The sequence below is a fragment of the Drosophila willistoni genome, chromosome 3R, assembly GCF_018902025.1.
Source record: "Drosophila willistoni isolate 14030-0811.24 chromosome 3R, UCI_dwil_1.1, whole genome shotgun sequence".
NCBI classification, from domain to species: Eukaryota; Metazoa; Arthropoda; class Insecta; order Diptera; family Drosophilidae; genus Drosophila; species Drosophila willistoni.
In genome coordinates, this window is record NC_061086.1 from 27605122 (window position 1) to 27628168 (window position 23047).

A 23047-nucleotide genomic window follows, 5' to 3' on the forward strand; every position below is an offset into this window, starting at 1 on the left:
GTCACCCTCTTTGGGTCGCTGCAGTAGGCAGGCTATCACAGCAACCGCCCTGTTGGGCCACGCATAAGTTTGTGGTCGCATGGTCGCGCGCTCCTTTCATTTTGCATAAGTTCTAAAGTACACATCATATATAATTAAAATCGTAAAACGGTCAATTTTGCCCGGACGGAGTCTGAAGAGACCTGAGTAATGGGCTTAACATTTTTCGTTCGTTGCTCAACATGCAAGCAGCATGTTCTAGGGGAAAAGTAGATTCGAGGAAATATCTAGCCCCGAGAGAAAACTTTATATTTGTTTATCTAGGCTTGGAGCGATATGTGTATGTGTATGTGTTGTAATTAATTAGTTTACAAAATTTTCTTGAATTGAATTTGCCATGAAAACCTTTGCAAGTGTAATATTTTCATCGTAAAAGTCTTTAAACCAATTGAATGAGATTACGAAATTGTTAAAAGTTGAAAGTTCAAAGAAAAGAAATCCTAAAATATAAGATTATAATTAAATAATTGTTCGATAAGGACAACAAATAAGGAAAGAAGAGAACTAAAAAGGCAGCAAAGTGAATACATATAATTGATCCTTGACTTTAAATACTTTGATTTTGTTAAAACTTTAGGTAAATGCATTTAAAAGGATAAAGAATTTTGGGCATCAATAAAAAATGAATTATATGGCTATACATTCCTTATGTATTATTACGTATTTCCTGTCCGTCATGGCCTTAAACATATTAGACGTAATTAAATTTTATGGCCATTAAATTTGGCAATTTTCGAAAAGAATAAATGGCTCGACATGCTCTACAGACTGCCATCAAGCCATAAAGTATTCTTCAATATATACACATCTATATATACATAGAAAAAATGAAAGCCAACCCACATCCTTCTCCTCCTCTCGGCTTCTCTCATCTATAAGCAAATGACTGATGCAAATTTATGTATGCCTAGAACCCGGTCGTCTAATTTTGAGCCGCGCATTTACAATGTTTTGCCCAGATTTGCATGCCACAACAGCAATTTGGTCTATAAGGACACGCCCTTTTGCCAGCACCACAACATCCGAAAAAAAAACTGTAGGCCAAAAAGAAATACCGCCCTATGAGAAAGATGAAAAAAAAAAAACACACACATATACACAATTCATTTTCCAAAATGAATTTGTTCCGCTGTAACGGCCCATAAATGCATTTAAATTTATTGGAATGCGAGACCAAAAAAAAAATACATATAGATACATATATACATATATGTATATACTACAGAAAACTCTCGCACATTGAATGACAATAAATTATCAATTTTATTTTGACAGCGCGAAAAATCCCACAACGACCAAAAATAAAAAAAAGAAAGTCCTAGAACCGAACAAAATGTCAGAGACGAAATTGAGCCAGCCAAATATATGCAGTCGGGGGCATTTCTGACAGGAAGTTTCAGTTCAATGGTTTGTTCCAGCGGACGATTTTGAATTGCCCGCTTTTTATGCACTTGATATACATACATATATAGTTATATACTATATACACAGAGCAAAAGTTTGATCAATCTAAGTCTAAAAACAAAGATAAGAAGGCAGATAAACCCTAAAAGTATCTCAGTATTAAGTCCGAAAAACATTTAAGCCTCAGCCTCTTAACTTTTTTTTGATTGGTAACCAATTAATCTTTGGTTAAAAAATTTTTAATCTTTTGTTGTTATTTAATAGAGAGCTCTCAATTGGATTGGCCAAAAGTGTGAAAACAGTTTTTGTTTTCAGTTTGTTATTGTGGATCCGACACAAAATAAAATGTCAATATTGATTTATTTTTCACTCAGCATTATTACAAGCACTTGTTGATTTATCCTCGATTATTCGTTTTTTTCTTCATAAATTTCTTTAGTGTGGTTGATATCTGTAAAGTTAAATAAACGTAAGATCGGGGAAGACTAGTTTTATGGTATTTAGTAGCTTACTTTTATTACAATTCTCATGGCTTCGCATAATTTGTTGATCCGTAGTCGGTTTTCTCTATCTCGACCTGAATATCTGTTGATTATAGAAGCCATTAGTTTTATGTCGATTTTAGAAGACTTTTAACTTATTTTTAACTAACTCTGAGGCAATATACTCATTTTGAAGTCATAAGTCTTAAGATCTAAAACTAAAAATTGTCTTTAAAGTTTAAACTATTTAGAAAACAATATGTTACATAGCTAATTGACTGCTTATTTATGTATGTTATATACATATGTACATAGGTCTTATTATTTAAAATGATTTATAAGCTTATAAAGTTGATATTTCATTTTAGAACAAAATAATAATAAAGTAGAACACAATAATAATAAAGTAAATATTCAAAAAACAAAGCAAAATTTCCTTTAAAAACTGTTTTTGCTGTCTTAATGCAACGGGTTTTATAGAAAAAAGTATAAATATTTTTAAAAACTGTTGATGATCATATATTTAGTAGTCTTTTTTCTCAGTGTATGCCAGTTGACTGGGGTTAGACCTAGCCTAGCTAACATAAAGTACGATGAAACGGTCATACATAACTAATTTACTCGCTTAAACGAAAGATTCCCACCCCCCTTCAAACGAAAACTAAAGCGTTTATCACTTGACTTTCATTACAGACATTCCATCTTCATCAATCTATGGACTGCCCACAGACGTTGCCTTCTACTGCCCTGGCGAGGGACTCTATGCTGATGACTATGACTGCCACATCTACTATCGTTGTGAGAGGCAAACGGAGCATTACATCAAACCCTATATGCTGGCCTGCAAAGAGGACACGGTATACTCGCGAACCCTTCAGTTGTGTATGCCACCGTTGCTGGCCGGACGTGAGGAGTGCTCAGAGTATGTGAACGAAATTAATAGCAGTGACGAGCTGGCATATGATGGGCTCGGGCTTGGAGTCGTCAATAACCGGAATGATGACGATGACCATAATGCGCTGCTTAACAGCGCCGTCACACCCGCCGCCAATGAGTTGCGCACCTATGCTACGGCAAATCAGTTGCCAACAAATTACGGCCTGACAGGCCTGAATGGTGTTTCGGTCATATCCTTTTCGAGCTCATCATCTTTACGCTCAGCGGGTGGAGCGCAGGAGGATGAGGCGGGTCCGGCCTGTGAGTATGATGGATTTATGAGCGATCCCAGTGACTGCAGCGTGTTTTATCGCTGCATCTCGAATGGACGCGGCTATAATAAAATCGGTTTTCGTTGTTCGGACGGCACCGCCTGGGATGAATCACTGCAGTCGTGCAACCATATGTTTGATGTACGTGCTAATGGTGGGTGCCGCAATCAGCCGGAGCCACTGAACGATGGCTACTATGCTGGTCAAACATCAACGCAATCATCACAGACTAGTTATCAGAACTCCACCTCATCATCCTCCAGTTCAACTAGTAGTAGTCAGCAGAGCTCCTCATCATCATCCTCCTCTTCGACAAGTTCATCGAGTTCATCGAGCACTGTTTCTTCTCAAGAGTCCAGCTCGAACTCGAATCAGGAGTCTTCTACATCGAGCAGCAATCAGCAGTCAAGTTCAACATCGAGTAGCAATCAAGGGGCTAGCTCGGGTTCATCTAATCAAAGCTCCAGCAGCAATGGCCAAAACCAAAGCTCTAGCAGCAACCAGAACCAAAGCTCTAGCGGCAATCAGAGTTCGGGCAACAACCACAATTCGACCAACAGCAATCAAAGCTCGTCAGCCAGCAATCAATCCAATCAAAACTCATCCAATTCCAGTTCCAGCAACCAGCAGAACCAAAATGCCAATAAGCCCGTTCCAACTGAATGTGAAGACGATAAAACTTATATACCAGATAAAAAGGATTGCGCCAAGTTCTACAGATGCCGTTTGGATAATGATGGAAACTTGGAAAAGGTACCCTTTACCTGTGGCCCCGGCACCGTGTGGAATCAGCAGGAGAAAGTCTGCGACTTGCCAACCGATGATCAAAAGAAGAAATGCAATTTGCAAGCCTCTAGTAGTCAGAATTCCACAACGAGTGGCAACCAATCTAATAACAGTTCTAGTTCCAACAATAACCAGTCCAGTGGCAACCAATCCAGCAACAGTTCTAGTTCCAATAATAACCAATCTAGTGGTAGTCAACAAAGCTCATCCTCATCCAGTAATCAAGGCTCCTCATCAAATCAAAACTCATCTTCCTCATCCAGTTCCTCATCTGGAAATAATCAGACCACGTCCACAACATCAAGTAACGAATCCTCAACCAGTAGTTCTAGCACTCAGGCCACAACATCTAAGCCATCAAATCCGGATGGTGATTGCAAGGACACAGAGACATATTTGCCCGATTTGAAGGATTGTGCTCGCTTCTATCGTTGTGTGGATAATGGAAACGGAGGATTCGATAAGGTTGCTTTCGATTGTGCACCTGGCACTGTTTGGGATCCTGATTCAAAGGGCTGCAATCATCCAACTGATGTCCAGAAGGAACAATGCAAAGCTATGGCTAACGGTTCGTCTAGTGGCAGCTCTGGAAACCAGGGCTCATCTTCTAATCAAGGATCAAGTTCCAGTAATCAGAGCTCCTCAACGTCGTCAACATCAAATCAGGGCTCCTCAACAGAAAGTTCTTCGTCTACTTCACAAGGCTCTTCCACTTCCTCTTCAACCACTCAAGGATCTACCTCATCGAGCCAAGGATCATCTACGTCTACGGAAACTTCGACTTCCTCAACTCAAGGATCATCCTCCAATCAAGGATCGTCTAATCAGAGCTCTTCTTCATCCAATCAAGGATCGTCTAATCAGAGCTCTTCTTCATCCAATCAAGGATCCTCTAATCAAAGCTCGTCCTCATCTAATCAAGGATCATCTAATCAAAGTTCGTCATCCAGTCAAGGATCTTCTAATCAGGGTTCATCAACGTCCACCGAGAGTTCTTCATCATCCACTCAGAGTTCCAATCAGGGAAATTCCACTTCGACAGGTAATCAAGGATCGTCAACCACTCAGAAGCCATTTAAGCCTGCTGAGAAATGCGAAAGTGAAGAAACATTCCTGGCAGACAATGAGAACTGCTCCAAATTCTATCGCTGTGTGGATAATGGAAAAGGTGGCTTCATGAAAGTTTCATTCACATGCCCGCCGAAAACCATTTGGGATCCGGAAGCCAATAGCTGCAATCATCCAGATCAAGTGCAAACCCAAACTCTGAAATGTAAAAAAGTTGTCAGTGGATCTTCCTCTAATAGCAGTTCCTCATCGAGTTCATCGGGCGGAAGTAGCAGTTCATCTTCAAGCAGCAATTCTTCTTCCAACTCTGGATCCTCTTCAGGTGGCAGTTCTTCATCCACCAGCAGTAGCGGGGGAACCTCCTCGACTACCTCTTCGTCACCGTCATCGAGCAGCACATCTACAGAATCAAGCAGCAGTAGCATCACTTCCTCATCAACATCATCGTCATCGTCATCATCATCATCATCATCAGCTTCGACAACATCCTCGTCAACTTCGTCGTCATCATCGTCTTCTTCGACATCGACAACAACATCTAGCTCGCATCCTTCGGGAGAGTGCCAAGAAAATGGCCAGTTCCTGGGAGATCAACAAGACTGTGCCAAATTCTATCGCTGTGTCGACAATGACAGAGGTGGCTTCAGTAAAGTGACCTTCAGCTGTGGACCCGGTACAGTTTGGGATGCAGAGATTCAGGCCTGTAATCATGCTTGGGCAGTCAAAGGATGTGGATCCACGGCCTCTACACAGACACCATCTGGAATGACGACGACAACGCCCAAGTATCCTGCCCTTCCAACAACTTCCACAGCTCGGCCCAATCCTCAGGGATCTAGCACGACTAGGGAACCAACGACAAGTGGGGGATATCCTCCACTTCCAACAACTTCCACAGCTCGACCCAATCCTCAGGGATCTAGCACAACGAGGCAACCAACAACTTCGACCCAGCAGCCAACCACACAAAGGCCCAATAATGGTAAATGCACATCTGAAGGATTCATAGGTGATTCAAGCAACTGTTCCAAGTTCTATCGTTGTGTGCGAAATGGCAAGGGTGGTTTTACCCAGATACCCTTCAATTGTGGTGCCGGCACCGTATGGGATCAGGATTTGCAAACCTGTAACCACAATTTTAACAATTGCAAGACAACAGACACAACCACTGAGTCCGGCAAAGTGCCATGTGAAACAACAACGCCCAAGCCAACGACGTCGACGACATTATCAACACCAATCGACGGACCGAACACCACAACTTCCATGGAAACTACCACAGATATAACCACCACCCAGATGCCGGCTACCACGACCAAGAAACCAGAGCCACAGCAACCAATTTCATCGAGTAGTCCCTGCAAAAAGGAAGGTTTCTTTGGGGACACTGAGGATTGCCAGAAATTCTATAGATGTGTGAGCAATGAGAAGGGTGGATTCCATAAATATAATTTCAAATGCTCCAACAATACCGTATGGGATGCTGAAATCGAGAATTGTAATCACCCATCGGCTGTAAAAGACCCAAGATGTCATTCGGAGACTACAACGGGAGTGCCAGAGCCAACGACAACGTGGACAACACCATCATCTCAGCCGCCAACAACACTCCGACCAGAGTCAACGACAACGTGGACAACCACATCATCTGAGCCGCCAACAACACTCCGACCAGAGTCAACTACACCGTGGACAACCACATCATCTGAGCCGACAACAACATTCGTACCAACAACAACCAGTAAATATTTATATAAGCATTCAATTATGAAATTAAATCTTTTTTTTTAATATTTTAAGACGTTTTTTATCTTTAAGAATTAATTGTAAGCGGTATTTCAAATGAATTTTATTTATTTTTTCTTATAATTTAGGACCAACAACCACTGCCAATCCAACGACTACAATGAGACCAACAACCACGCAATCCTTACCTGAAACTTCAACAACGGAATCGGGCACCACTGAACGACCAACTAGTCCACCTAATCAGCCGCCAGGCACGGAATGCAAGGGCGAAGGATTCATGGCAGATCCTTATGATTGTCGGAAATATTATCGTTGCGTCAACACTGGCAAACAGTTGAAGAAATACACCTTCATGTGCCAGAAGGGCACTGGCTGGAACGAAGATGTTCAGACATGCGATTATGCTGAAAATGTACCCAGATGCTCCAATATGACTACAGAAGAACCGACCACAATGCCACCAACAACCGAAAGTCCAACCACTACAACAGAGAAATCCAAGCCCACAGAAACAACAACCACACAGCCAATAACGGATAAACCCACAACTGAACAACCTACTACAGAAAAACCAACATCAAAACCAACCGAAACTCCAACAGACAAACCCACAGAGCCTCCAACATCAAAACCCACCGAAACTCCAACAGACAACCCCACAGCGCCTCCAACATCAAAACCCACAGAATCTCCAACAAAGGAACCTCCAACAGACAAGCCTACAGAATCTCCAACAGATAAACCCACATCAAAGCCCACAAGCCCTACAACAGAGAAACCGACAGGTCCTACAACTGAGATCCCCATGGATCCAACTACAACTACAATAGAGCCAACAGGCGGACCGGGTTATCCGCCCGCCACAGAACCTGTGACAACTGATTCACCATCAACTATTCCACCAAATTCTGGAACAAAATACAATTGCACTGCTGAAGGATTCTTTGCTGACCCCGAGGATTGCAATCGCTATTATCGCTGTGTTGATGAGAAAAAGACTGGCAAATATCAGGTTTACAGTTTCAAGTGTCCCAATGGAACCGTTTGGGATACATCGCTGGACACATGCAACTATGCGGATCAAGTGTCAGGCAACTGTTCCTCAAGCCAACCGACGACAGTGGAACCATCAACCGCAACGACAGATGAGTCCATGACAACTACAACAACAGTAGGACCTGTAACTACAACATTTAGACCCACAACATCTGGACCAATAACCACGACATCTGAACCAGTAACGACAACATCTCGACCAATAACCACGACATCTGAACCAGTTACAACGACATCTGGACCAATAACTACAACATCTGAACCAGTAACAACGACATCTGGACCAATAACCACAACATCTCAACCAGTTACAACGACATCTGGACCAGTTACAACGACATCTGAACCAGTTACAACGACATCCAGCCCCGAAACGACGACCACATTATCACCGTTGCCGACAACAAACACAAGTTCTCCCTGCCCACCGACAAGCGAGGGACAAGAAGTTTTCGTCTGCCCCACTGGATTCCGTCGCCATCCTAAGAAATGTGGCATGTTCTATCAATGCAATGAGAATACGGATAGCAATGATCTGAACATTGTCACCTTCCAGTGTCCCAATGGCACAGTGTACCAAGACAATACTTGCAGCTGTGGCAAACCCGAAGCCAATGACGTTTGCAGCAAGGGAGTCACCAGGACCAATATCTTTGAGGATGAATCGCGTCGTCTAAACATGGTAAGGAATATAATCTTAAAACAACAAATTGTCCATCAATTTATGTGAACTCCGCTTTAGGTACAAATTCGCTCCACAGCGCCACTTTGTCCGGAGGAGGGACACTTTGCTCTGAATGACGACGAATGCAGTCAATTGTTTGTGAAATGTGATTACTCCGAGCAGACGGGACGCATCGAGGGCCAGATTTATAGATGTCCGCAAGGCTTTGCCTACTGGAATGTAAGCCGACGCTGCGAACCAGCAAGGAAACTAGTGAACTGCACACCTACCGCCTACAATGTGGGCGGTAATGTGCCACTGGAGTGGCTAAATCTTGGTCACAGACGTCGCAATCTTCGCATTTGAAGTGCAACCATTTTAGAGTTAAGTCCTTGCCGCAATTGTTTACTTCGCAAGCGTATTGTCAGCTTGCGCAGCAAATGATCGATACAAGAAGTTTAGATAAGTTGCTAGAACAAATTAATATATAGATACATATATGTATATAGGATTAAGCAAAAGGGTTTTTCATCTGGTGATGGGACAATTTAGGCACTCGTGCCGAGATTATCAAGAGCAGTAAATGCATTTACTTAAGTAGGAATTAATACAATAAATAAAAAACAAAGTTCTTAAGTTATCTCTCCTAGAGTGGAACAGGACACAGCCTTTTGTCACTACATATAGTAGCTTTTCATCCAGTAATTGTATTTATGTTTAAATTAAAAACGTTCTGAACGCCATATACATATATATATACATATATATAGAGATATAGATACATAGACATATCTTATAGTCTATTGCCTAAAAAGATTTTTTTTATAATAAATCGAAACGTATACAGCAGAAAACTACCTTATTTCTTCTTTTTGGCTAGTGTTGGCGCCGATGGATTGTCGCCCTTGTAGAACTCTTTGAGCAGCGCCATTGCCTCATCGCCGCGAACCCCGCCAATAATGCTAATCCTTTGGCCGACCACAGCAGCCACATCCACAACCGTTTTGCCACCAAACCGATCATTCTCACAGCCATAGATGATCTCCTTGACGCCCAGCGTATGCAAGGCAGCCGAGCACATGATACATGGCTCCACAGTGACCACCACACTGATTTCGGCAAACAATTGGCGTGCTGGCAGGTGCTTCTCTCGGCAATAGGCCAATGTGGCATCTATGCAGATGAACTCTGCATGTCTGGTGGCATTCCGATAGACATTGACTTCATTTCCGCCACGTGCGATGACTTTGTCTCCATATACAAAGACACAACCGACGGGCACCTCTCCTGCGTCACGTGCCCTTCGCGCTTCCACTAACGCGTCCTCCATAAATGCGGCCATTTGGCATGGAAATATCTTTAAAGGGGGTTGGGAAAATTGAGAATTTTCCACGCAAGTCGATTCCTTGTTTTCCTTCCGTACGAGTTCCGTATGCCTTTCTGCTACGGTTCGCTGGCTGGTCTTGGAATTAACAACAATTGTCCTTTTTGTTAAAGAAAACAAACGAGGGCTGGACAACAAGTGAAATAGTTTACAAAAATTTATCAGCACTGAATTTTGCATTTTACAGTACTAATTATTGGTGATGGTTAGCGAAGAAATTAATTACAACATATTTACATTTCTTAAATTAATCTTGTGCATGATTTATGCGGTTTCGTTGCGCATGAATCGTATTAAATTGTGCGTCTCCAAGAAATCTTTTGCCTTCTCGGGCCAATTGGTGTTATTCACAGACCGAGGACTGGGATGGGGAAGACACACGACCAGCTGAGCTGATTGGCAATATGTAGAACGCTTCAGCAGAGTGTACACATAATTTCCCACGGCCACCACATAGTCTGGTTTCACCAGGAGCAACTGCTTCTCTAGCGCACGCAGGCAGCATGTCCCGATTTGTTTCTTATAATCCCCTTTTAGCTCGCTGGGAGTTATATTTTTACCCGCCGCGTCGAAGAAAGCCAGGGGACAAAAGTTGTGAACGAAACATAGCTGTGAGAAGGTCTCTAGATTGCCGCCAGCCAATGTTTGGAATAGTTCCCAAAGACGTACACCACTTGGTTCTTCAATAGAGCAATCTAGTCCGGTGACGCGTCGTTTTGGATGAACCACAGGCGGCTGCTCGACGTTTCCGGATATGTGCATCAAGTCACGAACTGTCCGTACATTACCAAAGGGTATCTATTCGTAATATGCAAATAACTTAATGCGTAGTATATGCAACTGAGTCATATATAAAAAACAGTTAACCTACACCGGTTTGACCCATTCCATTGGGCCCAGGGTTCATCCCTATGAACATCACCCTTTTACTGGGTCCACTCAAAAAGCGACGCAAGTAGTCACAATGCATGGATGCGGCATACTCAACTGGATTATAAACAACGGCTATGTTTGAAGGTATGTCCAGTTGCTGCAGTTCAGAATTTAATCCTTCCTCAATTTCATAGAATCTTTGCCAAAGAGGCTTTGCAAACAGTGCTGAGGTAGTCAGTCCCTCATAAGCCTTGGGCTCCTGCAGGATTGGGACGACTTTGGATGCCGCAGCCTCTTGCTGTTGCAATTTCCGTTTTAACATTTTTGAATTCGTTGAAATTCTGGGCCTTTATGTTTCATTCTCATTCGTTTCTGATTAGGAAAGGCTTGGGGAAAATTGCTTTGGAGTTGCCACCCTCGCAATATTTTATTACAACAATTTAAAAACTAGATATAATACTAAATTACTTTGATTCTTATTTTCGATTGCGCTTGAACTCATCGAGCTTAACCTCAGCTGCCTTGGCAAAACTGTCTTTGAATTCTCTTGTTTTCTTTGCCATCTTGGCCTTCATTACGGACCCGACGAGTTCCACAAATTGTATTACCTATACCAGAATGAATATTGAAATAAATCATTGGCATTGTCAATTGAACTGGCTTAATGTTGTTAAGTACTTACAGTTAAATCTTTTTCGGGACAGCCCAGCTTGACAAATTCACATTGCGGCGCATGTTTGCCATGTTCCTCCCAAGGATTATCATGGGACTCCCAACCATCTAGAGTTTTGAAGCACACAAAGCATGTAGCTGTATCTTTTTCTCTCTCGGTGCCAGTCCAATAAAAACCCGCCTCTGCCATCTTTTGAAGATTTGGATAGTCGTTTAAATTTGCCACAAAGTTGTTGTTGTTGCTGACGTAGGGCTCAGCATCTTTCACTTACCTTAGCTATACTGCATGATGACGATGCGGGAAAGGGCCAATCCTTAAATGTCTCTAGACGATGCTGTTCGAGCAGATTGTGTGGACGAAAAGCCTCCAATGAATATGTATTGGGAATAGTTTGATTTCCTGCAGTGGCGTTCATTTTGACTAATTTTCAATTCTGTAATACAAGCGACGCGGGAGCAGTGTTGCCAGATAGTAAGTGTGGCCAGATTTATCAAGGAGCTATCGATAAGCTTATCGAATTCGGAAGCAACATCGATATTTATCGTGAAGTGTGGCCGTTCATTTAAGATTAAGCATATCGGAAAGAGAATGAGGTATATTGATTTGCAGTTCGTATTTGTAACGACAAATTATTAGATATGTCTTTAAAATCTACATCTATTAAAATGCTACCCATCTGGGTTTAATTATACATTCTAATGTACCAAATAAAGCAAAGCACTTTGATTTCCTAAAGTTTGGAAAATTTTCACTATAATCGACATGAAAGGCATAATATTAGTTAGGGTATGTAGAAGTCGACGAAAAATACCTTTCCTTGAGTTTCATTTTCAGCGTCAGCAGATTGACACTTATAAACAAACACAAAAATAAAAACATGCTGAAAACATAACAAAACTAAAAACACAAAAAAAAATACGTTTAAACTGTTTATTGTTACGTTGGTTTGTTTTAATTTAAACCCAAAGACCGCTCATCGTTATGCGTTTTTGTCGCTTCGGTTGCTCTTGTTTTAAAATTGATTATTAGGAAAAAAAGTAAAGGCAAGAAAATTTGTCGAAGGAGAAGGTGGAGGTGGAAGAAGGGAGGTAGTGACACAGCGGAGGAAATAAAAAAAAAAACAGACAGAAAAGAAAGTACGACTGGTGCGAAGCAACCTAATTAGGCCAGCCGCCGCCCGCGCCTAGATTACAAGAGGAAAACGTAGAAAGGGAAAAGGGAACGGAAACTTTAGTAGGTCACTGCCGTTCCAGGCTCAAGGACATCCAGGAAACGAGGCTCACTTTCGCGCAGACACACGCACTCACACACACCCATACATCAAGTTTGGCAATGAAAGTGTGCACTGGCAATGAGCTCTGCCAAACTTGAGCTGGAGTTGCTCCCCATGGCCGCTAACGAGAGAAAACAATCCGGTAGCAAGGTGGAATTGACAAAATTAAACCACGATTTGGTAGAAGAATGCAAACGTAGTCAGGAGGACTCAATATTATCGCGTCATCTTCGTCATGAGCTGGAAAAGTAAGTTGGGCCCCAACAGTGATCACGTCATGTATTAATTTACCTTTACAGATTGCCACGCGAGTCCCGTCGAGAATTGGTCCGAAAAAACAGAAATGGATGTGCTCCTCTTTTCATTGCCTGTAAGCGGGGAGCGGTGGTAATAGCCGAATATCTCATCACAATATGTGAGGCCGATATCGAACAAAAGGGACACTTTGAGGTGCCCGAGGACAATAGTTTTCATTATGTGACACCCTTGTGGGCGGCAGTAGTTTCAGGCCGATTGGCCATGGTCAAGTACTTGGTTCGCATAGGTTGTGATATCAATGCGACCTCGGATTCGGGATCTACACCTGTCCGCAGTGCCTGTTATATGACCCATGTGGATATCGGTAACTCGAATAGTGTCAGCTCTAATCTGGGAATGTCTAACTAATCTCTTCCTTTTCGATTGTAGTGAAATTTTTGGTCGAGAATGGAGCCGATATCAAGAAACCCAACATTAATGGCGGAACATGTTTAATCAATTCTGTTCAATCTGTGCAATTGTGTCTGTATCTGGTGAAGAAAGGGGCTGACATAAATGCGCGTGATATACAGGATAAAACGGCTCTGCACTATGCTATCCAGGAGCATCGACTGGACACCACTCGAATGCTGATTGAACAGGGTGCCGATCCGTATGCCCAGAGTCGGTATGGTGACGATGCATTGCGTACATCCTGCCTGAAGGGTGCCCATCAGATCTTTGATTACTTGAAAAAGGAACTGAACTATACCGCCGCACGGCTGGCAGAGGCTCACGAGCTAATGGGCTCCACATTTCTGGACGAACACAATGAGTCAAGAGTCTGCATTTTGCATTGGCGCATGGCCCATCACATCAGATCGGCGTATACGCCGTACATTGAGAAGAAACCCAGTGTCCCTTTGCGTAGTGCTTATGATAATGCCAAGGAATTTGTTACTCTGGAGGAACTGGATAACATTGCCACCGACATGGATGCCATGCGCACCCAAAGTCTGTTGATATGCGAACGTGTGCTTGGACTGACACACAAAGATATGCTCTTCCGACTGACTTTCCGTGGAGCCTCGTATGCGGATTCGTTGCAATTGCAGCGGTGTATTGATCTCTGGCGCTTTTTGCTGGAGGTGCGCGTCTCCAATTGGTCTATACTCCATTTTGAGACTTGCTTTGCGGCCCAGGCATTGGTGCGTCTAATGTTGGATTTGCATGCCCAAAACACCAGTCACATTCGAAGTGCTGATGCAAGAGCCCGTTTTGTGCATCAGGAGAATGTTCTGCCCCGTTTCGATGATGTACTGGGAGTGTTTCGCACTCTGGCCGAAAGCGCTGTTGAGGTTAGGCATTTGCTGCAATTGCGTCCAGTTTTTCGACGACAGCAGGAGAACTATGATCGAGTCATGCGTTGTCTAGCTCATCTTATTTATTTGCTGATCAACACCGTCCAAACTGAGGCTCAGCGCAAGCTTATCTTCAGGGCCATTCGCGAGACTGTTGTGGTTGGCAATTTGCGCAGTGCCAGCACTTCGGATACTCTGCTCCATCTCTGCTCATCAAGATTGAATGTTATTAAAAGCGGCTACATCACTGACGACAATTTTGCCGATGTAAGTTACAAAAAAACTGCGGATCATATAATAATATCGAAACTAATGCTCATTAATTACAGAAGACTGTGTTTCCCAATGCCGATGTCATCAAATTGCTCATCGAGTGTGGGATTGATGTCAACATCAAAAACGAAGCCAAATCATCACCCCTTCATGTGGCCTGTCTGCCCTATAATTATGACAATGAGGTTAGTTATGAAGACAAAAACAAACACATAATGAGTGTAAGCGACTGTTTGTGTTTGCTTTCTTATCAAAAACGCTTAATTTTCAATTTAATACCAAGAATCTACACCAAAAAAAAAAAACTATTGACTCCTTTGCCATTGCTGATAAATGAATGTCACTTGGTGCAGACTGATAACACGAAACACGTGTGTGAGCTTATATGATTTTCTAATCAGATATTCCCTTTTAACCTTTTGCAGATTGTTCACCTGTTGCTAAAATGTGGAGCCGATATTGATCAGCCAAATCGTGCCGATAAGCGACCCTATGACTCGATTGCCTCGAATCCCACCAGCACCATACCGCTGCTCAATTATGTGACCCTACAGTGCCTGGCAGCGACTGTTATTAGCAAGCACAGGATACCCTATCGTAATCAGTTGCATAAGCAACTCGAGAAGTTTGTCCATGATCATGAACCTTAAAAAGGCAGAGGCAAGCGTTATGTCTCCACTCCACACCATCCCCCGCCCCACAACCCACTCCCACCCTAAACCCATTTTCTCCATTTTTGTCAAAATTGTATGGCGTTCTTTTCGATTTATGATGTGTGCGACAAAATTTTGGTCAACTTTAGATGTAGGAGAAAAATTTAACCAGTGTTCTATTGGCTACATCGCGCTAATCTCTAACGATCTATCTAACTCTAATGTTAATTCGGCTTAAATCTAGTTTACGATAAGCGAGCAACAAAAACAATGTTAAAAAACAAAACGTGTAAACGATAAAAGTGATATTAAAAACTATATAGAAAATGTATCTGAATCATTAATATTGTATTTTAGAAAACTTACAAAGCAAAAAAACATCATTGAAAACGAAAAAGCAAAAAAAAAGAAAGAAAAAAGAAAATACTTAAAACAGAAATCGACAATTTCTGCTCAGCTGTTTGATTAGATTCTAGGAAATGCAAAAGCAAAAAAACTAACACATTATAACGCCAATAATCTTTATAATATGCCTGATATATATACTACATTATACCTACACACATATATATAGATATATATATACATACATACTTATATACAACTAGAATAACTAATTTAACACACTTGTTGAAACACTGATGAACTCAAAACGAATGTAACACGAAAGTGGGCCAAAACTAAAAGAAAATCACCATAAGAACCCAAAATGCAAACAAAAATATTGGTAATAACTCAACTCTCTCTGGCCGTCTTTAAGAGATGCATTCTGCCTTTGATTTTCTTATGATTAAAACTGCTTTTTATAATTATTTATATCTATGTATATGTATGTGTACATACATATGTATGTAAAGTTTGTTAATTCATAGTATTTTAAATAACAATTTCTGTGAGACTTGAAGAGTTGAGTTTCTCCAAAAATACAGGCAGAATCGAATAAAAATAATTATGAAATTTTGAGAAGAAATAAAATAAATAGTTTGCAGTTTACTGTCATAAATAAAAAAATGCTGGGTAAAGATTTCATTCTCTGCACAGAACATTCTGTGCTCCTACTCTGGAAACTCGTTTGTTATAGAGAAACGTTCTAAAAGTTAACTAAGTATAAGCTACACAACATATTGAAAACCTCTTTTTTACCCAAATTTTCACATAACATTAAAAAAGGAAAGAAACAAAAAGAGAAAACCCAGCAAAGAATTACCAAGAATTTACAGAGTATTAAATTTCAGCCTAAGTGCATGCAATGAAATCTTTTTTAACATTTCTGCTGCCTGTCATTGGGGTTAATATATTAAGGATAGGTCCAACTGGACTTTAGGTATATTAAGTTCAAATTTGAAGGTCTTTTTTATGATTTATCCAACTTAATGATGGAGCAGACTATTTAATATAATTTTATGCAGCATACTTTATATATATTAAAAGTATATAAGATACTTAGGTGGATCTAGTGATGAAAAATAGATGCAATAAGCTGGACAGTATTCATAACTTTTAATGTGTCTATAAACAATCTGCCTCAACATCTCTAGAGATTTCTGTGACAAACCTGAATGCTTGATTCCATAAATATTTTTTGTCCACATTACATTCCAAAAATTTTGTTTTATGTTTCAAAAAGCGAATTCTCAGACTTCTTAATGCATATTTTTTGGTAGCTATTTGCCATTTATCATCCACCACTGAATTTTGACTAAATTTAGTATATTGGGAACTATATTTTGCATTATTAAATGGTCTAGATGTAGAATCCTCTTTTATCTCGTTTACCAATTTCTCCAAATCAATTTCATTTTTCAACAAAGGCGACTAAAAGAAGACATAAGTATTCAGAAGTGTTCACAGATAAACACATTTGTATCGAAGTATTGTATCTATTTATTGATTGTGATTCTTTGAAATAATTAAAGGAAAATACAATAGGAATGCCACTTATGTACATACATATGTACGTACTTCCGAACATTTGGTTGACTATTTTTATTAAATCACAATCCAATTATAAACTTGGCCACGCCATAAATCAAAATGCAATAGGGAAAAATCTACTTAAAAGGATAAATTCAAATCAATTGATTGTGAGTAAAATGACTTAATAATAGAATCAAGAGTCAAATGCGAAAAGCAAACAAATAGAAATAAAAATAAACAACAGACAGAAAGAAAAGCAAAAAACCAATTTGCAAATGCTCAACAACAAGAAAGGCGACTGAGTTTGGTAAATTGCTTTGATAAATAGACGCCACGGCAATTTCGAAACTTCTCTGCCTCGATGATCGCTTCCTCGAGCAGCAGTATGTGCGGAGATCGAGATGAGATCAACCTTGATGTTGATTTATATGTGACGTTCTGCTTGCCGCATCTATTTTAATGCATTTGGTTGCATTGCATTGCAATTGCGTGCCCAACGGTAGCCCCAAAATCACTTCAATTCATCTCACCTCACCTTACCGCACTTCAACCAGCCATGCCAATTGTCTTCTGCCAGTCCTTCTAAGGTTCGTTTCTATTTTCTGAATATGCCACGAAGCCAATTCGGCAATGTGAGAGAAACGAAATGTGGACATTTTTTTTTCTTTGCTAGGGAGCGGAAGACACATAATTGATTGCATTGGCACGCACATTTGCTTATCAATGGGAAAGATCGGTCTCTCACTCTCACTTTTCGACCCAATCTCTCTCTTCTCCCACTGTCTACCTCAAAGGATGCTCTGTATTAGCCTACATGAAATATGATTGACAGTTTAAAAATAATCATAATCCATATTTTAGTAGAATTATGATCCATCTTCAACATTATAAAGAAAACTTATTTTCCGACTTAATCACTGTAGGATTTAAAACAGTCGTCTATATCAGAAACTGTAGTGATTTTCCCCATTAGCTAAATGAAAACGGCATATATGGATCGATTCGAGATCTCTTTTTGTTTCTCTCTCAAACATTCTGCTCTCTCTCTGTTTCGGTGAGTACCTAATTGATTTCCTAAGTTAATTTCTTAATTTAATTTCGGTTCGGGAGAGCCTTTGATATAAAGGCATTCAGTGATCGTTTGCGTGCCATTTGTTGTTGAGTCTACAAGCCGTCAACAAGAATCGAACGTGCGAGTTCATTCAATACAGAAATCCTTTCGTTGACCTAAAAAAGGTTAGTGTAATTCAGTGCTGAGAAAAAATAAAAGGAACTATCACCGAAGGAATACAAAAGTGAATCAAATGAACGATTAACGAAAGCTAAATCAATAAGGATTATATAATATTTTCATTTCCTCCATTTCGGAATATCTTTTAGTGCTTTTTTTTCTAAAAAAAAAATCTCAAAATTGTTAAACTGAGCATATCCTTATAAAGTAAAAGGCCATAGACAATTAAAATTTGAAGAAGAGTGATATCAAAAGAATGAATTCAATATAGAATGAATAACTCATTTCGAATGGATCATCAGAAAGAAATATGACTCAAAATTATTATGAAACCGCATAAAATTTCAATGCCAAAATTGAATAATTGATTAAGAGATCGAACTAAGAATATATCTCAAGGATTTTCAAAATACAAGATATTTCGATTTCTTTGACAAACTCTTTGAGGTTATTTTTAGTTTATTACGAATTCTGATAAATTTCTCTCATCAGTAGACTTGGCTAGCATATCTGAAATTGTAAGCATTGTTCAACGTCCTAAACCAGTTGTGAATCGCAACTAGATCAAGTGAAAAAGGCAAAGCATAGATTCAAATACTAAAATCCCCATCTTTAGATCAGCAAATAAGTTTAGGGCCAACTCTTTATAAAACTTTTGGAACCGTTTCCAAAGGGTTTTCATTTTTTAAAGTCAAAGTTCGGTTTTTTGTTTTTGGTTCCAGATAAACAACTGCCAAGATGTGTGACGATGATGCGGGTGCATTAGTTATCGACAACGGTTCGGGCATGTGCAAAGCCGGCTTTGCTGGTGATGATGCCCCCCGTGCTGTGTTCCCCTCAATTGTGGGTCGCCCCAGGCACCAAGGTGTGATGGTGGGCATGGGTCAAAAGGATTCGTATGTCGGTGATGAGGCTCAGAGCAAACGTGGTATCCTTACCCTGAAATATCCCATCGAGCATGGCATCATCACGAATTGGGATGATATGGAGAAAATCTGGCATCATACCTTCTACAATGAGTTGCGTGTGGCCCCCGAGGAGCATCCAGTATTATTGACAGAAGCCCCACTGAACCCCAAGGCTAATCGCGAGAAGATGACCCAGATCATGTTTGAAACCTTCAACTCGCCAGCCATGTATGTGGCCATTCAGGCTGTGTTGTCCCTGTATGCTTCCGGTCGTACCACCGGTATTGTGCTGGACTCTGGTGATGGTGTCTCCCACACTGTGCCCATCTATGAAGGTTTCGCCCTGCCCCATGCCATTCTGCGTCTGGACTTGGCTGGTCGCGATTTAACCGACTATCTGATGAAGATCCTCACCGAGCGTGGTTATTCATTCACCACCACTGCCGAGCGTGAAATTGTTCGTGATATCAAGGAGAAATTGTGCTATGTTGCTCTGGACTTTGAGCAGGAAATGGCCACTGCTGCTGCCTCTACCTCGCTGGAGAAGTCCTACGAGTTGCCCGATGGTCAGGTCATCACCATTGGCAATGAGCGCTTCCGTTGCCCTGAGGCCCTGTTCCAGCCCTCTTTCTTGGGCATGGAATCGTGCGGTATTCACGAGACTGTCTACAACTCGATCATGAAGTGCGATGTGGACATTCGTAAGGATCTGTATGCCAACTCTGTGCTGTCCGGTGGTACCACCATGTATCCAGGTAACTTGCGATAAAGCCAGACAGTCCTATTTTGTATCTAACTCCTTTGATAATACCCACTTTCAGGTATTGCTGATCGTATGCAAAAGGAAATTACTGCCCTGGCCCCATCAACCATTAAGATCAAGATCATTGCTCCACCTGAGAGAAAGTACTCCGTCTGGATCGGTGGCTCCATTCTGGCTTCCCTGTCTACCTTCCAACAGATGTGGATCTCGAAGCAGGAATACGATGAATCCGGTCCCGGCATTGTGCACCGCAAATGCTTTTAAATCTTTCGCATGCGGCGAAAGATCATCAAAGGCAACAACCGCAGCCAAGACACAAACCAACATCCAGCGAGCAAAACATCGCCGCCCAGCAACAATAATAATCGTCATAGCAATTAGAACTCACCACTACAGTGGATACTTCCTATGAAGGACCACATCGTCTTCACGTTGAGCAACCAACAACAAAAAAAAAGACAACGTAAACACAAAAAAGACATCAATTGTATATGAATTAGCTTTTTTTTAACCTTAGTCAGTGAAATCAAAGCAAAATATACTCGTATATATCTTCCATTAAAACTATGAATCATTTTCAGTAATAAAACCCACAAAAAATCTACACTTTTTCTAACTAATTATGAATTAGTCACTTTTAGTTTTGGATTCAACTAAATAAACGTAAGTCCAATTTGTATTAAAAAATGAAACAAGTAAATCGATAAATTCGAATATTTTTTGGTTCAACGACAGCTTTTATTTTCACATATTAGTTATTTGAGTTAATTTTAAGAAATGCTTAAAATGGATAATACGAAAATTCGTTATCAAATACAAAGAGAAAAGAAAAAACACAGTCAGAATTAAATTAGTAAAGTGTGCATGAAATGAACTGAGTTTTTGAATATATGAAGACTCTATAAATTCATTTTTAAATGGATTAAATTTAATAAAAATCCAAACGAATTTAGATTTAGGCAAAGACAAAGGAATGAAGATCAAGAAAAAATGTATTTTTGTGTTTAACATAAGTCAAATTTTGGTCAATATCGTATGTCTATGCTTTGATCTCTCTTTCAATTTCAATTCATTTCAAGTCAACTCACTCAGACACTCATGTACACTTGGGATAGGATATAGGTGAGAGGCGGCTGAAGAACTAATCCTTATAATCACAAAGGTCAATGAAATTATAATTTACTTAAGAACATAGAAAGAAACAAAAATATTTGCTTTTATATGTCTAAATTGATTTGCTTTCGATCTTTTTTTTTTGTCGAATTTCCCTTTTTTCATTTTTTTTGCTCAACAATATGCTAAAAGTTGTACTCTGGTAGGGGATTTGTTAAGGGATGAATACATTAAGTTTCGATTCATTAGTCTTCAGCTTTCCCCCACCTCGTAGTAGGTGCAGTGGTGAATGTTAATGAGATTTAAGGTTTTCTCCCAATGCTCTTTATGCTATTTATGATTAGATGAGACACATTAAATTAGTTATTGGCAGTGGTTTTCGTTTGTTTTGTTTCTTTTTTTTTTGTTTTTTTTGGCGATTGGATGTGAATTGTGCAATTGGGAGATTGTTTTGAGTATTTTGGCTTGTATTTTGTGTTTTTTTTTTTTGTTTTACATTTCGTTCCTTACAGATGAATAATATAATTTAGCTTATGTTATGATTATTATTACTTAACAATATAAAAGATATTCACGGAACTGCAAGGATTGATATGTATCAATCCTGTATGTGTAAGTACACATACATAATATACATACATACATATATAGACTTTGGCTCGGCCAAAAGTAAACTACCGGGTTTTTTTTTTTTCGTTTCTGTGTTTCAACTTAATATAGGTATACAAATATTGTACAAGGATTGCACTAAAATTATTGAATTATTTTTATACTTAGGCTATGCCATAGTTGTTATATAGACGATTATTATTGATGATGATATTTTGGTACGAATAGATGGGCACCTATTTCTTTTTTCTTTTTTTTTTTTTACATACATAAACAATATTAAATTTAAATTATTAAAAATTTTCTTTGTAGATGATATTTGTATGCCATTTTATATATAATTATAATGAAGCTGGTTTGTTATTATTTGTTTTCAATAAGAATGACTCACATCTAGGTTTTTATATCCTTGCAGTGGGTATTATAAAATAGGATAAGAGAAAGTATAAAAACCGTCAGGATCGGACCTGTGCTATACTGAAAATCGGTAAAGCAGTGGGAGTATCCTTAGCAAATTTACTAATGAGATAGTTTTGCACGTAAAACATCATATCCCAAAATTTAAATAAGATCGAATAATGGAACATAGTCAAACGCTGCCGACAGACAGAAAAAGTGTTTGGAACATGCAGAAAAAATTATGGTAAAGGACCGTCTGCAAGGGTATATAAACTTCGGCATAGCCGAAGTTAGCTTCTTTGATATTTAAGAATTAAGATAAACTATTTACAATGACTAAATTTCTAAAAAATGGCCATGATTTCATTTCTATTCCAGATGCATTCGCGTTTTCCGTTTTGACTTTGATCGAGATATATTCTGTTCTAATTTATAGCTGTCCGATAATCGAAAATACTTTTCATTTTTGTTAGTCTAACGATCATCAGTCATGTCCATGATGAGGTCGTTATTAATTTACTTCGCTCGAACACCTGCAATTGAAATGTATTCAGGTGAAAGTGGGTGTCGTTCCAAAACCTTTGCCCCACACGGCCTACACAACAACGGAATCGTGGATCTTGATTGGTTTGGATTTCATTCGCGTAATACTATGCAAAATTTGTATGCTTTTTGTGTTAAATTCGGTTCATTTGAAGTTTGTTTTGGCAGTGAAGGAAAGTCACACAGTAAATGCTCCCGAAAAAAAAGTCTAGCACCACATATCGGACCCTAGGGCCCCAAATCCGTTTGGGATCACGCCACGTCCAGATATAGTCCTGCCGTGGATGATATAGAACAGCTACCACAATAGCCACCGCAGAAAGCTCTCCGTGAGAATTTCGCCGTATCAAACTGAGGAAAGAACATGAATTTATTACAATG

The 23047-nt window shown here is 39.9% G+C and overlaps 7 protein-coding genes across 7 annotated transcripts in view; 3 read left to right on the forward strand and 4 right to left on the reverse strand.

The window, feature by feature from the left end:
• Positions 1–8900, forward strand: part of LOC6646929 (flocculation protein FLO11) — a 43061-nt gene extending 34161 nt beyond the window's left edge. The window contains exons 2-4 of the mRNA XM_002069616.3: positions 2619–6728; positions 6862–8474; positions 8535–8900. Of these exons, the coding sequence (XP_002069652.2) occupies positions 2619–6728; positions 6862–8474; positions 8535–8822 (6011 nt within the window). The 3' untranslated portion in view covers positions 8823–8900. The remainder of the gene's footprint in view (positions 1–2618; positions 6729–6861; positions 8475–8534) is intronic.
• On the reverse strand, positions 1785–9967 carry LOC6646928 (tRNA-specific adenosine deaminase 2). The gene is made up of 3 exons (XM_023178542.2): positions 9315–9967; positions 1956–2028; positions 1785–1894 (listed from the first exon to the last, which is right to left on the reverse strand). The coding sequence occupies exon 1, from the start codon at positions 9796–9798 to the stop codon at positions 9316–9318; it is 483 nt and encodes a 160-aa protein (XP_023034310.1). The 5' UTR covers positions 9799–9967; the 3' UTR covers positions 1785–1894; positions 1956–2028; position 9315.
• A 12-nt stretch (positions 9968–9979) lies between these two features.
• On the reverse strand, positions 9980–11059 carry LOC6646904 (single-strand selective monofunctional uracil-DNA glycosylase). The gene is made up of 2 exons (XM_002069614.4): positions 10712–11059; positions 9980–10638 (listed from the first exon to the last, which is right to left on the reverse strand). The coding sequence occupies exons 1-2, from the start codon at positions 11033–11035 to the stop codon at positions 10105–10107; spliced, it is 858 nt and encodes a 285-aa protein (XP_002069650.1). The 5' UTR covers positions 11036–11059; the 3' UTR covers positions 9980–10104.
• Positions 11060–11110: 51 nt separating this feature from the next.
• Positions 11111–11879, reverse strand: LOC6646903 (baculoviral IAP repeat-containing protein 5). The gene is made up of 3 exons (XM_002069613.4): positions 11658–11879; positions 11396–11575; positions 11111–11321 (listed from the first exon to the last, which is right to left on the reverse strand). The coding sequence occupies exons 1-3, from the start codon at positions 11799–11801 to the stop codon at positions 11190–11192; spliced, it is 456 nt and encodes a 151-aa protein (XP_002069649.1). The 5' UTR covers positions 11802–11879; the 3' UTR covers positions 11111–11189.
• A 375-nt stretch (positions 11880–12254) lies between these two features.
• LOC6646902 (protein fem-1 homolog C) lies at positions 12255–15514 on the forward strand. The gene is made up of 5 exons (XM_002069612.4): positions 12255–12907; positions 12959–13281; positions 13347–14524; positions 14587–14715; positions 14956–15514. Exons 1-5 carry the CDS (start codon positions 12738–12740, stop codon positions 15178–15180), a joined length of 2025 nt encoding a protein of 674 aa, XP_002069648.1. The 5' UTR covers positions 12255–12737; the 3' UTR covers positions 15181–15514.
• A 2744-nt stretch (positions 15515–18258) lies between these two features.
• Positions 18259–20606, forward strand: LOC6646901 (actin, indirect flight muscle). The gene is made up of 3 exons (XM_002069611.4): positions 18259–18336; positions 19054–19994; positions 20061–20606. Exons 2-3 carry the CDS (start codon positions 19070–19072, stop codon positions 20264–20266), a joined length of 1131 nt encoding a protein of 376 aa, XP_002069647.1. The 5' UTR covers positions 18259–18336; positions 19054–19069; the 3' UTR covers positions 20267–20606.
• A 1784-nt stretch (positions 20607–22390) lies between these two features.
• The window catches only part of LOC6646900 (A disintegrin and metalloproteinase with thrombospondin motifs 9), a 42660-nt gene continuing 42003 nt past the window's right edge, over positions 22391–23047 (reverse strand). Inside the window, exon 16 of the mRNA XM_002069610.4 lies at positions 22391–23017. Within this exon, the coding sequence (XP_002069646.3) occupies positions 22919–23017 (99 nt within the window). The 3' untranslated portion in view covers positions 22391–22918. The remainder of the gene's footprint in view (positions 23018–23047) is intronic.